Source organism: Rhinoderma darwinii, chromosome 5 (genome assembly GCF_050947455.1).
Source record: "Rhinoderma darwinii isolate aRhiDar2 chromosome 5, aRhiDar2.hap1, whole genome shotgun sequence".
NCBI lineage: Eukaryota > Metazoa > Chordata > Amphibia > Anura > Rhinodermatidae > Rhinoderma > Rhinoderma darwinii.
The window spans coordinates 35,196,414-35,211,980 of NC_134691.1; the positions used below are offsets into that span (position 1 = coordinate 35,196,414).

The following is a 15,567-nucleotide window of genomic DNA, read 5'->3' on the forward strand; positions in this document are numbered from 1 at the left end:
CTTGGTGTCATCTGCAAAAATAGAAATAGTGCTATTAATCCCTTCCTCTATATCATTAATAAATAAGTTGAATAATAGTGGTCCCAGCACTGAACCCTGGGGTACACCACTTATAACCGGGGACCATTCAGAGAAGGAATCATTGACCACAACCCTCTGGATACGGTCCTTGAGCCAATTCTCAATCCAATTACAAACTATATTTTCTAAACCTATAGTCCTTAATTTACCCATTAGGCGTCTATGGGGGACAGTGTCAAATGCCTTTGCAAAGTCCAAAAACACTAAATCCACAGCGGCCCCTCTGTCTAGACTTCTGCTCACCTCTTCATAAAAACAGATTAGGTTAGTTTGACAACTTCTGTCCTTAGTAAAACCGTGCTGGCTGTCACTTATAATGCTATTTATTGTCACATAATCCTGTATATAGTCCCTCAATAGCCCCTCAAACATTTTCCCCACGAATTTATCTCTCAGATATGTCAACAGGGGATATATATTTAGATCATATGAAGCGCCACTATCCCTAACTATATAGACCCCTAAGTATTTAAAACAGGAAACCACCTGCAGGCCCTGGAATTCCGTATCCCACCCACAGTTATCGGGTCTAAGGGGCATAAGAAATGACTTACTCCAATTGATATATAGGCCTGAGAACCGTCCAAACTCTTCCAGTATTGTCATTGCTCTTGGTAAGGAGGCGTTTGGATTAGCCATATACAAAATCATGTCATCGGCATAAAGACCAATCCGATCCTCCCGTGGTCCTATGCGGATACCCTGAAAAGCCGCATCTAGACGGATGCGGATAGCCAGGGGCTCAATGGCCACTGCAAACAGAAGAGGGGACAGGGGGCATCCCTGCCTCGTGCCTCTATGGAGACAAAAGGAGGGAGACAAAATCCCATTGACCAACACCGATGCTTTCGGATCTTTGTATAGGATGTTAATCCATTTAAGGAATCTCTCGCCAAAACCAAATCTACGAAGGACCTCAAACAAATAAGGCCACTCTACTGAATCAAAGGCCTTAGCCGCGTCCAACGAGGCCAATGCCCGGTCCTGCTGCTCCCACCACCCTATCTGGGTCACCACCTGAGCTCTGCGGATATTATCCGATGTTGATTTGCCTGGGATAAAACCGGATTGGTCCGGATGAATAATATCTGTGATAGCGCCACTAAGTCTATTAGCTAAAAGTTTGGTTAGGATTTTATAATCCACATTGAGTAGGGATATCGGGCGGTACGACTCACATTCCTCTGAATTTTTTCCTGGTTTCAAAATGACAACTATAGTGGCATCTTTCATCGAGACTGGTAATTCACCCTTCTGAAAGGCGTCCTCAAATACAGTTAATAACTGGGGATTTAGAGTATCTGCATATTTAATATACACCTCTAGAGGGAGACCATCCGGACCTGACGCCTTCCCTTTTGTCATGGAGGATAAGCATTCTTCTATCTCCTGTACCGAGAAAGGGGCCTCTAACTTGATTCTATTCTCCTCTGACAACCCTGGGAAGTTTGCCCCATCTAAATAGGAGTTCAATTCCTCCATCGAATACTGTGCCTGCGAAGTGTAGAGTTCCCCATAAAAATCTGCAAATCTATTCAGTATGTCTAATGGCGTAGTAGCCGTACCCTGGTTTGGTTGGGATATACGTAGCACTGGAGGGGACATGGTATTCTGTTTCGCTATTTGTGCAAGCAGCTTACTCGACTGATTACCGTGCTCAAAAAAGGATTGTTTAGAGAAAAATATCCTTCTTGCTGCCTTTTCCTTGACTAGAAGCAAGTATTGTCTGCCCGCTGCCAGCCACGCTTCTCTGTTAACCTGGGATGGGTCCCGTACGAAAGTATCCTCTAAACCCCTGCATTGTTGTGCTAAATCCATTTCTTGTCTGGCTGAGGAGCGTTTAACATAGGAAATAGAGGATCTCAAGCACCCTCTCAAATACGCTTTTAATGTATCCCACACCAGTGCACTATTTTGTTCTTGTGAATGCGCTCCTAAAAAGACATCTAGTTGGTCAGGTATTCTGTCACTTCCCGTAAACAATTGCAACCAAAATGGGTGTATCTTAAGAGCTCCCCTCCTTCCCTCCGCCCGTTGATGTAACTGTAAAAGAATCGGGCTATGATCCGACACACCTCTGGGCAAGTGCTCTATAGAAGCCATGCTTGAGAAAATGGCGGGAGATCCCAACACGTAGTCAATGCGAGACAGAGCGTTAAACTGCGGAGTATGGCACGTGTATTCCCTTATTCCCGGGTGGCTCACTCTCCATAGATCCAACCATCCTATCTCCTCTATCATAGATGCTAGCGGAGTGGGGCTCATGGGGTCCCGGGGGCCCGACCTAACAGTAAAGCGATCCAACAGAGGGTCTATGGTGAGGTTCAGGTCCCCCATTAGTATAACTCGCGCCTCCTGATAAGTGGATGCGAATGTGATGGCCTCTCTGAGTATACTCATTGAGCCCTGTGGCGGGTTGTAGATACCAATTATGACATAAGGAACAGAGTTTACATTAGCATGAACCAGCACATATCTACCATCAGTATCTATTCTTGTATGTAACGCCTCCCAGCGTAAATTCCTATGTACTAGCAGTGATACTCCCCGCGATGCTGAGGATCTAGTAGCATGCCGCCCCCATTGAATCCAAGATTTACTCAGCATATGCACCTTATCTGCCGTAAGATGCGTTTCCTGAAGGCATATAATATGAGGCATGTGCCTCCGTAGTATAGAAAAGATCACATTTCTCATACCCGGCGTTCCCATCCCCCTCACATTCCAGGACATAAATTTAAGTGTCGCCATATTCCACTCTATACCATATCTCTATGTGAAGGCACCATCTCCCCACAATCAGCGAGCAGTGATAATGGGACCCTGTTCCCATGTCATCATGTAGCAGGCATGCAAAACCGTTTTGAACCTTAAACCAATAACTTTGAAAGGGGTTTGAAAGGTTTAACCTCCTACACTGTGTGTCGCCATTTTTTGAGGTAACCCACAGTGTAGTAGGTTTACATACAGTAGTAAACACACACAAACACTAACATACATTGAAATCTCTTACCTGCTCCTGCCGCCGCGGCTCCCTCCGGCCCGTCCGCTCCGTTTGCTGCCGCTGTTCCATGTGCACAAGTCCGGAAGCCGCGACCGGAAGTAGTAATATTACTGTCCGGCCGCGACTTCCGGTCCACAGGAAAATGGCGCCGGACGGCGCCAATTTCGAATAGGACTGTGTGGGAGCGGCGCATGCGCAGTTCCCACACAGACGCCGTACACGGCAGTCAATGGGACGGGAGCCGTTCGCAGTCCCTATGGGACTGTGGCTGCCGTATTCCATGTCTGTGTGTGTCGTTAATCGACACACACAGAAATGGAACAAAAAATGGCAGCCCCCATAGGGAAGAAAAAGTGTAAAAATAAGAAACAGTAAAACACAAACACACAAATGAATATAAACGTTTTTATTAAAGCACTAACATCTTTAACATATAAAAAAATTATTTGTGATGACACTGTTCCTTTAAGCCTACAAGGCATAAAAAATGCAAAGTGCATAAAAACGGGGGAAGTTTCCACTGCTTAGGTTGGTAACACAGAGGAATCAAGATAAGCAATAGTACCTTTTCAATGGCTTCACCCTTTGTTAAGCTGTATTTCAGCCATATAAGATTCCATGTTTCCTTCCTTATAACTTAGATAAACGTGAGGGTCATTAATCCAGTTATTTAAACTATAACATTTTACTCCTATGCCGCCTCAATATATCTGCCCCTCTCCCCTTATCTTCTTCAAGGTTTAGTACATACATATACTCAGTACATCAAGAACACTTCCATGTATATAACCCATGTGTGTGCGAGATCAAACATCCACTGCATAGGGACCCCTCATAAAATACATATTGCAATCATGTAAACTCACTGTCCCCTTCATATAAAACATGGTCCTCAAGTCAGCGTCGAGGAGATCGTCCATGTCTGGTGAGCCACTCATCTGCCGCCTCAGGGGTAGTGAAAAACACGGATCTCTCACCATCCACAACTCTCAGTCGCGCAGGGTACGCCATAGAATATGGGATCTGACGCTCCCGAAGTCGTCTCTTGACGTGCATGTACGAGGCCCTCTGTCGTTGTAGGTCCGGGGAAAAATCCGGGAAAATGGACACCGTCGTGTTCTCCACTCTGATCTCTCCTTTGCGCCTTGCCGCCTGCAGCACCAAATCTCGGTCCTTGCAATTTAGCAATCTTGCCAGCAATGGTCTGGGATTCGCCCCGGGTGGTGGTGGTTTCGCTGGCACTCTGTGCGCCCTTTCAACTGCAAAGGCCATTGAGAATACTGTATCCGGAAATAGGTCTTTCAGCCACTTCTCCACAAATTCATCTGGTCTGGGTCCCTCCGACCTTTCAGGGAGGCCTATTATCCTCAGATTATTTCTTCTCAGTCGATTCTCGAGATCATCTGCTTTTTGGCGCCACAACTCCACTTTCCCCGACAGGTCTCTCAGCGTGCGCGGTACTGCTGCCGTTACATCTTCCAGGTCCGAAACCCTTGTCTCAACCTGAGTTACCCGGTCTCTCAGATTATGGAGGTCCTGCCGCATCAGACCGACATCCACCTTCACCTCCTCCACTTTCGTTGTTACCGAGGTACGTGTCTCCAGAATCGCCGCCAGGAGCGTCTCCGTCACCTGCTTCAGCGTTAACTCGGGGGGCACCGCTTCCCCTGCCTCGGCGAGTGCAGCAGGCCGTCTCTCCTGAACATGTGCTGACGAGGACTGCTCCCCCCGGGCGCTATCTTGTCCCGAGTTCCTGGCGAACTCTTTCAGTTTTTCCACCGCTCCCGATGTCTTGGAGGGTCCCATATTGTGCCGAGTGGGTTTCCTACCCTTCTTTCTCAACAGGTAAGGAATTTTGGCTGAAATACTTTCTCCACAGGATGAAATACAGGGTTCAGCACACGGAGCTAAGGTTCAGTGCGACCGCTCACATCCGTGCCTGGCCACGCCCCCCATACCAACACTTGTTTATTTGGGGGTTTTTCACTTTAATTATTTATCCTTGTGACGGAGTTCTCGTGGGGAACCCGCACTGCCCGTGTTGCACGCCGGCGGTGTTCTTCCTCTCGTGTCCCACGCCACTTCATGTTCTTCCTTTTCCCTATGTAACTACATATGTGAACTGCATTACAGTGAACAACTGAGTAACCTTATAATAATTTGATTGTTATACATTCTCCATATTTAGTTGTTTCACTGAGAATTTTTCTTTGCGGTTCACATGTGTAGTATATATAAACTTTTCTAGCTGATCTTGAGTGGGGGCAACTGCTGGGTCTTTGCGGGAGATTTACACCGCTCGTGTTGAGCACGGACAGCATTCAGCCTCTCATGGTCCCAGTTTTGTGTGCTCCCTACTTTTGTGGTATGCATATTGTTACGTCTATGGCCGGGGGTCGTCGTTCAGACTTACCCCTTGACAATCCCGGCCATGGACATCTCTCTTCGCGGCGTGCGCGCCCTCCAGGGAGACGCCGGCACTCTCTTCCGGGTCCTCGGATTGTTTCAAGCAGGGCGCGCGCACCCGCGCGTGCACGGCCTTGAAGGGCCAGTACGCGTCCAGCTGTCTAACATCAATTATCAGCCCAAATGGCTGCTGGACTATAATAAGGGGCCCTGCCCACTGGTTCCTTGCCTGAGCATTGTTGTATACCCTAGTTTGTCTTGCAAAAGGTCTTCCAGTGTTTTCCAGTTCCCAGTGTTACCCGTTCCTGCTGCCTGTACCCTGTATCTCGTGATATTGTATCTACAAGTGAAAGTCAAGTAGTGCCTTCCCGCTGCATCCGCGGTGTCACCTGCTGTGAAAGTCAAGTCCTGCTTCCGCCACTGTCTACATTGCCTCAGGTACCCGTTCTGAACTATAGACATTGTTTTGTACCTTGTTGGCCAGCTGCTACTCCGCTACGCGGTACGACCCAGTGGGTCTACACCCCGCGCCGTGACAGTACGCTCAGGCCATGGACCCCGCTGGCCAAGTCAAGAGCCTGTCATCCTCCCAAGCCATGCAGGCGGACCTGCAGGATCTGCAAGCACGACAGGATCAACTCATTGTGGCAGTAGACTCCATGGCACAGCATCTTGGTGCGCTAGTTACTTCCGTCACCACTCCAATTCAAGCTCCTCCGATCAACCCTCCTGCTATACCTCCTGGCAGCCCCAGTTCGGACTCTCGGTTCTCGCTGCCATTGCCACCTCGGTTTCATGGAGATGCAAGTTCGTGCAGGGGGTTTCTGAATCAATGCCAAATCCACTTCACTCTGCATGCCCGAGCATTTACTTTGGACGGAGCCAGGATCGCCTTCATCATATCCCTACTCGCCGGCAAAGCCGTGGCGTAGGCGAGTCCAATCTGGGAACGACAGGGACCAGAGACTTCCAGGGGTTTGTGCGGTTGTTCCGTCCCGTATTTGAGGAGCCTGGACGAGTCTCATCGGCAGCCACTGCTATCTTTAACCTGCGTCAAGAGGATGCCTCCGTGGGCGAATACACCATGCAGTTCCGGACTCTGGCAGGAGATTTGTCCTGGAACAATGAGGCCTTGGTAGCATCCTTCTGGCATGGCCTATCGCCTGAGATCAAAGACGAACTGGCTGCTCGAGATCTCCCAGCTGTCCTGGACGACCTGATTCTACTGGCTACCCGTGTGGACATAAGGCTCAGAGAGAGATCCCAAGAGATTCTTCAGGAGAAACGGCTTCCTAGACTGGCGCTCAACTTCCAGCAACCCCTCTTGCCCTGTTCTTCTGCTGCGCCCGAGGTTCCGTTGCAGATAGATCAGCTTAAACTGTCCGATCAAGAAAAACAGCGCAGGCGCACCTCTGGACTGTCTGTATTGCGGCCTCGCTGGCCATGTCGTGCGTCTGTGTCCCCAGAGGCCAAAGAAACCCCAATGCCTGGGATTGGTTGGAGAGACAACCCTGGGCGCTACTGCCCTTAATAGAGAACTCTCTTCCAAGCTGTTTATTCCTGTGACCATCGTCGTTGGCGAGAGACCTCATCCAGTCTCTGCCTACCTGGACTCTGGCTCCGCAGCCAATTTCATCTGTCAAGACCTTGTGGATCTTCTTCAATTGCCTACTGTTTTGCTAGACAGACCATTGATCGTTGCCTCGGTAGATGGACTGCCTTTGCCTGACCCAGTATTGTCTGTGACCAAGCCTTTGAGGCTCCAAGTGGGAGCTCTTCATTCCGATCTCATCTCCCTGTATCTCCTGTCCAAGGCCGTCAACCCCGTGCTGCTGGGTTTGCCTTGGCTCCGTCTTCATGCCCCAGTCCTGGATTGGAACTCCGGAGAGGTTCTTCAGTGGGGTCCCAAGTGTCTAGACCGCCATCATGTCCACCACAGGTATTTAACCGGTTTTAACAATATTGTTACTTTTGCACTTTGTCACTTTCGACTGTTTGGAACTATGGTACTATCAGTGGGACTATCCTAGGTATTTTTTGCCCTCTGATGAACAATCAAGAAGATTTTACAGTAGTGATTTTGGCATTGACTTTTGGACTAATGTGGCTTGTATTCACCTGAGACCATTTGTACTTATGTTTTTTAACTGTTTTGTACTGTTTGTCTAATAATTGTAGGGGGGGAATTTTGACCTCTGGAGGGAGACTAATAAAGTTTATTATTTAATCATGTTTGGGTTATTGACTATTGATTGGGATCATTGAACAAGATTGGTTTTGTGTCTAATTTTATATTGGACTTACCTTCATTTGGAGAGACACTAGTCATACTTAGTTCGTAGGTAAATCTTGCACTGGATCTCGCAAACCCTTTCTCATTTTGCAAAGAAACAGAGAATGTGCCTCCCCAGTGATCTCGGACAGTGCAGTTCAGCTGGCTATCAGACGCTGCTGTTATAGAGCATGTGGCATTGCCAATGGTCACTGTCATTTTTGAGGCGTTCGAACCAAAACTAGTACCGGACACTGTGATGGTGGTTCCTGATGTTCCTGAGAAACAACATAAAGAACAAGTTTAATGATGGATAAATACAGCATACTTATTACTCTGGGGCTCAATTAATCCTGAGTGCCGGATTATTAGACTTTTACTATAAAACACGCGCACAATTAGCCTTAAAAAGAACCTTTCACCTGCCCATACATGTGCAGCTGAGTGCAGTGTGTAATAGGCCGGGCTTCGCAAACACTGTCTCACGTAAAATTATTTTCCTCCGTTATTTACATATCGGTGCCGTTATATTTGACGCTTGATATGTAAATAAGCCCCTGAACTGTCAATGGGGCGTTTCGATCTAACTAAATGGCAAGGGGGTATTATACTCTTCAATCTGACACTGTTCAATCAGCTACGGACAGTGTCAGGGCAGCTTGCGCTGTGTTCCCTCCCGCGAGAACACACACAGACTGGTGGTTCTGCAGAGGGCGTGTAGCTGATTAGCAGTGTCAGAGCGAAGACATCACTCCCCCTTGCAATTTAGATTGACAGTTCAGGGTCTTATTTACATATCGGACGCCAAATATAATGGCACCGATATGTAAATAATGGAGGAAGTTAGAAAAATTATTTTACGTGAGACAGTGTTTGTGAATCTCAGCTGCACATGTATGGACAGGAGAAAGGTTCTCTTTAAGGAGAATATCCACCCTTGAACATTGTTCCTGGCTGCTTGCAGCGGCCACTAGGGGAGCATATGAGCTTAGAGCATCATGTTTTATTATTGAGTGCAATGTATAAACAGTAAGCTCCCCCTAGTGGTGACCACAGGCAGACAAAATTGTAGCATTTAACTCTATTTCTACGCAGGGAATTTGAAGTTCTGTATTAGAAAAATGAAGTTTTAACCATAAAGAATATATATATTTAGTCATCAGTACTGAATATTGGACCTAAAAACAAAATGTTGTTCAAAGGTGTCCACTCCCTTTTAGCTTGGCCTAAACATGAAAGTTTAACCAGCAGTTAGAAACAGAATAGATTAATCCGGAAATCCCTTTTAGATGTAACACTCTGCAGTACCTGTATATGCACAGTTGAAGTAGTTTTATATACTTTTGCACAATTTCTGCTTATTTCTCTTTAAAGGGAACCTGTCACCAGCATTTCACCTATTAAACCAGCAATACCTGGTGGTAGTGGGTGAAAAATAACGTATATGTAACCTATAATTATCTTCGTAGTGGCTCTGTACGTTTAGTATTCAGCTTTTTAGTGTTCCTGCACCATATGTTAATGAGCATAAAAGAGTGACATCTGTATTTGAAAAGAGTCAGATCTTCATTCCTCAAGCATTTCCGAGTTAACACCGCCTCCTAAATTTTGATTGGCAGCTTACTTTTGATTGACAGCATTCAGGGTGGGCAAGTTTTCGGCAGTGGGCAGACATAAGAAGAAGAACGAATGAGACTGCCGGATTAAAAGGCGCAAAATGTTTGGAGGCCGTTATTTACCGTCGGAGGAGTTTAGGAGAGGGGATAACGCCAATGAACTTTTTACAGCAGCCGCCAGCCAGGGGTGAGTAGAGTTCAATAGGTGAAATGCTGGTGACAGGTTCCCTTTAAAGAGGTTCCCTTTAAAGTGGTCTATTATCTATTGAGTTAAAAGAGGCAATTCTGTGTTCAGGATCCTCATATCTTGGCCAGAGTTGAGAGGGTTACTAAGAGCATGTCTCACTGGAGGACCTGTCATGTCCTGCATTAACAGACACCCCATCGATATGAAAGGGTACTGCGTAATGCCTAATTTCTCCTGTGGTGGTGCTGCAGGTGAATTGAACACCAATCAGCCAATCATACCATAAACTTCCAATTATGGCCGACTAGTGACCAAAAAATGCTATAGATCGAAATGTCAATGGATTGTCACTTATTGGGCACTTGCATTAAAAAGGTGGCCATTGCTATTCATTATTGGCTGATAATTGAGAAAAACAGTTTAAAGCAGTTGTTTTGGCCAACATTTATCTGATGCCCATGGTCAGATTTAGACCAATACTGATTAAGGGTAGTGCCATTCTCATCCATACAATATGTAAAAATAAAATGAAGCCATTTTTGTGAAAAGTCATACCTGTGTTTGGAAGAACTGAGGTTACAGTTGGGGTATCGGCCTCTGAGTAAGAGAAGCTGAGTGATGTGTAAGAAGCGGATGGCACTCGGATGTTTACGTCAGTAGTTTTAGCAGTTGTGCTTTGAGGAGTAATGCACTGGAGACTATCAGGAGTAACTGATGTAACTGGACATGGTGCACCACCAACTTGTACACTGGTGTTGGTAGGGTGAAATCCATTCCCTTGTATGAGTAGAAGAGTTCCACCTAAAACACTTCCAGAAGGTGTCAAGAGAGTAGCTTCAGCAGGACTATTCATGGTGAAGAACCCCAGAGCCAAGCCTTTACTTTGCACAATAACTTTGACAGGATAGCTACCGGCAGGAATAGGGTCTATGTTGGATGTTATATCTGTGTCATTGACATTTGCAACATCTATCTCCGTATCTCCGGCATAAACTATTACATCATTTGCATCCATCCCAAAGCCAAGTCCATTGATGTATATTGGGGTCGTAGTGTTTCGAACTTCAGTGGGATAAACACTGGATACTTCTGGTGTAAGTGCACTTGAGTATGTAAAGCTACAGGATCCTTTGCACTGGGCAGTGATTCCTCTAACTGTTACCGCAACATCTACACTGTGGGAATAACTAGGTAGAGTATCACATACAATATCTGTGTAATTTACAGATACAATGTTACAACCTAACCCTGTCACCGTGATGCTGTCATTTATATTCAAGAACCCGGACCCATGTATGGTGATTCTGGTGGATCCTGTAATTGACCCATTGATTGGCGAGACATAGTCAATATGGGGTAGCAAGGCAAATCGCCTGTCCATCTCATTCTTTAAACTGTTGATGGCATTGCCCAGGTTGTTCACTGTAAGTGATACCAATTCTGCAACCCCAACATTCATTGTGTCCTGAGGATCCACATTACATGTAATGGAACTGTTGTCAGCAGAAGACACGGCACAAGGATACTTGCCGACTGAAACCTGATACAATAAGACATAAGAAAACAAGTGTTAGGAAATGGAGATAGAACCAAAAACTATAAAGCAGTTTCTCCATTTTAGACATTTATAGCATATCCTTATGGCATATCACGCCTCTGAGATACCCCACCTATCTAGACAAGCAGGGTCCTCTAAACACTGTTCTGCCAGGTGAGGTGGCCGGCAATGAATACATTATACCGCAGTCTGAATGAAGAGGTGGCGACACATGTGTACGCCATTTAAATCCCGAAAGCTGAGTATCCAATTATTTTACTATAGTTTTGCACAGTATTATACAAATTGACAGTAAAGGGGTATTCCTATCTAAGGCATTTATGTTATATCCACAGGAATGGGGGTCTTAATAGGCATTTTCTATAACTCGTATAAACTTGAATGGAGAGGGCCGCACAGATGCACATTCAGTATGCGGCTCCCTCACCTGTGGACTGTGGGTCAGGAAATCCACATTCTCCCTATAGGTGGGGGTCCCAGAGGTGAATATATCCCAAATGTCTGAGATGGGAAACCCCTTTAACAGAATTATCCCATTAATAATTTTTATATCAAAAGTCCAGAAATGCTGTTAATAGCTGTTTTAAAGTAATTTGCCGTGCTTCTAGCATAAGCATATTTTGCTGCTTCTCGGTATCCCCTATGGTGCTGCTTCTAATCTGTGCTGCTGGGTTAGGGGCTCTGAGCAGAATAATTTTCAAAATGTGAAATGTAACAGCTTTATACCTGTCTTTCTCGGTCTTTTTTCATTATATAATGGAAATCTGTACACATGTATAACAGACTTGATGAAAGGACCGGTACGGTCCAGAAACGCGTCGTCATTCGAATAAAGAAAAATACTTCTAAAGAAATCATCTCTCAATACTATCCTTTCCTACCTGCCTGGCGCTGATACCGTAAATAATTGTAAATATTATTTTATCTTCCTACAGTAACTTGATTCCTGCAAGGACGATTCGTCTTCCCAGGGAACACTGTGGGTGGCAGACGGCTTAGACACGGAGCGAAAAAGATTACGGAGGAACGCCGTCTCCCCATATTTTCTTCAAATTTCCTATATGCTGAGCAAAATAAGTCTCCTTCACACTCTGGCAACTTACAATATAGTCCCTTTTTACTTTCCGTGAAGATAGGTAACATGGGATCCGGAGATAAGATATATACTGTGTGACATCCACAGTATGCACTCCCTTAAAAACCAATGGAAATATAATTAGATTAAACAATAAAGACTGTGTGGGAATCTGCAGGGTTCCCATCTGTTGCCAGGATGCAGAGCTTTGCAGTCCTAATATGCTGAGAAGAAGGAGTTTCCTCAGCTATACTACCACGCTGCAGAGGCTCTGCTCCTTCCCTGACAAGCAGGGCAGACATCTTTTTCTCTTGTCTCCTCTGCAGTGAACAAACCTGGCTGTGGGGAGAGTGACTGAGTATGTGTGTCCACCAGCACTCAGCTCAGACGGTGGACGCACACATTGTTATACACTTTGAACACCATATGGCGCCATACTATGTAAGTAAATGTCATATCTCTTCACTGGATACTTTTCTAACAGCATGTAAATGGAAAACACTGCTCATTTCTTATAATCTATACAATGAATATGATATGTAATGGTGGGACAACCTCTTTAAAGAGGTTTTCTGGGATTTAGAAATACGTTTTTTAACATGCCTAAAACGGAAAAAAAGCAAAAATAGATTGCAATATACTCTCCTCAGTGATTCTGTGCCTTTCCCATGCCACAGTGTACTTTGGTAGTCTGTGACAGACCTTCCCCTGCTCTCACGGGCAAGCAGGGACGTGTCTCAGACTACCAAAACACACTGTGCACAGGGCAGTGTGGGAAGCTGGCGGCCATTTTACATACAAGAAGTGTACTAGGAATGGGACAAACTGTGGCAGCAACATTGAAAAGGAGGGCAACAGCTATGATAACTATACATTACCATTGTGGGTCGCTTTAATCTGTACCAATTATAATGTTGTAATAAGTGGAATAATAAGGCTGCATACCTGGTTGGCACAAGTGTGGGTACTGAACCCAGTTCCCCTGATGGTTATTGAATCATGGATTGTTCCAGAGTTTGGTGTAATGCTGGTGATAATAGGAGAATAACATTCTGAGAACCCAAACCACATAGACGTGTTACTGGCGGGTGAGAAGGTGAACCGTGGGCACTCCGGATCTGGTGTGACGCAGTCAGTTGGTGGCGTGGTTGGAAGTGGAGCTGTAGAAATATCATGACCACAAATTAATGACAATGAATGCTCTTATCGAATAGCAGCTTTAGTAGTTTGTTTTGTGAAATTAATAACCAATGGTGTACACAGAAGACCGAGCGGGTTTAGAGCAAAACTAAACATTAGGCACTCCTCACCACCAGGAGATCTTGGTTCTCCCATAACAACCAATCAGATATCAACTCTCATATTTTAGAATATATATATATTTTTTTTAAAACAAACATACATTCTGATTGGCTGTTCTAGGCAACGGCTACACATTTTCTTTATACCAGTTTTTATAAATCACCCTCATAATTTTCTATAACCATTTTTACCAACTCTATCTAAGACCAAATAATTTTGACAAAACCCGGACCAGTGCCGGGGGGGGGGGGGGCTCCTAATGTCTGGAAACCCCCCCCCCCCCACCCCTCCCTCTGAGCAGTTTAGGGGAAAAAATCCAGTTAAAGACTGAAATTCTGTCTGTCACTACTGGAGAGGGGGGGGGGCTCAGTCAAAATTTTTAACCTATTTTTTAAATAAAATTAAGTCATATGTACACTTTCCTACCGGAGACCCCTAACCCCTGTGCGATATAATAATATGTAATCACATAATTATAATAAATGGTTAAATGTTAACCTTTAAGGCACCATAGACCTCCAGATATGTTAGATAATAACCCATTACCACCATGTATAATATATATGGATACCCCATCATGACCTTAGACCACCAGAGGTATTATGTATTAACGGTTAAACCAGTTAGACCACCAGGTGTATGACAGAAATACTATCACTGACCCCGAAACCACCCCTTAAAGGTGTATGATGTTATATATGTAGTTGGCAAAGTCATATAATCGAGGGAATTTTCCTGCCTCTGTTTCGGGACCAATGCATTTAGAAACCCCCTCTTAAAAAACCCTGCACAGACTAATGCCAGAATTGTCAGATTTTCAATCTAGACCACATTCTATTCTACTGCAAAGTCTAATGCTAGTAATTGTATATAAAGACATGAATATTAAATTACCAGAAGCATAGGTGGCCTCTTTTCCTCCAACAGACACCCGCACTGGGCTGCTCTGGTCACTGATCGGGACTACATTGATCACCCCTTGCATAACGATTGTCTGTCCATCATTAACATAGCCACTGCTAAAGTAATAAGTCCCTGGAGATGTGAACTGATATGAAAAGACACCTTTAAGAAAGAAAGCATTAATGTTATCAATATCATTCTATTACAAAGCATTCAAATGCCACGTAAAGCATTGAAGATCAATTAACCCTCATCCCACACTCAACCACCACCCAAAACATTCAGCTTCAAAGACATGCCCCCAGAATTACCACAATATATGACTACCAGTACTTCAACAACTACCAAAGCTAATAAAAGAGTTGCCCTTTTTGGACAACGTTTTTCATTTTGTGTGGGTCTTTCTGAGACCAGCTTATTGCTAGACGTTACCCTGCTTGGAGCCCCCACAACCGGGGAGTACATAAAGGCCTTTTAAATGGGCCAATGATCGGGAAAATGAGTGTTCCCGCGAATGCTCGTTCCTGATCACTGCCCCATGTAGACAGGGCAGCAGTCAGCCGACAAATGAGCATATGATCATTCGTCAGGCTGATTTGATCTTTTATGCGACCCGAAAAATGGTCACTTGTCAGCAGCACATCTCCCCGTGTAACCAGGGGATGTGCTGCTGACAAGAAGCAAATGTATGGGGACGAGCGATTGTAAGAACGATTGTTCATCCCCATACATTTCAATCATTGCTCCATTTAAATTGAGCAAACGAGTGCCAATTGACATGGGTATTGTCCATCAGCGCTCTTTTAGATAATCTGCCGGCGTAAAAGGGACTTTAGTCTGCAGCTACACAGGGGTCCAGTATCTATGAATTTATAGATGTAGAGGGGAAGAAAAAAGTAGAGGAAGTGGCGCTCCTCTAAGGTGATATTGTTTTGTGGATGGCACATACACTGTGAAAAACATCCTCAATATTTTTTACTCACCTAGTGCAGTTGTGCTGTACCAGGCACAACACTGCAGCATTGCATCGGTGAGTATATGTAGTATCGATGCTGGCCGGCTGCCACCCATTGCGATCCCTTGGAGGATAAGTCCTTGGTTCAGGGGTGAAGATATGGTTCGGAGCATAGGAGAAAAATGCATACAGTCTCCTGGTCATGACA

At 45.1% G+C, this 15,567-nt stretch overlaps 1 protein-coding gene across 1 annotated transcript in view; it reads right to left on the reverse strand.

Annotated features, from left to right (window-relative positions):
• Positions 1-15,567, reverse strand: part of PKHD1L1 (PKHD1 like 1) — a 134,504-nt gene that overhangs the window by 66,221 nt on the left and 52,716 nt on the right. The window contains exons 26-29 of the mRNA XM_075825819.1: positions 14,396-14,566; positions 13,145-13,359; positions 10,122-11,106; positions 7,796-8,041 (exon numbers count right to left, since the gene is read on the reverse strand). Coding sequence (XP_075681934.1) covers positions 7,796-8,041; positions 10,122-11,106; positions 13,145-13,359; positions 14,396-14,566 — 1,617 coding nt within the window. The remainder of the gene's footprint in view (positions 1-7,795; positions 8,042-10,121; positions 11,107-13,144; positions 13,360-14,395; positions 14,567-15,567) is intronic.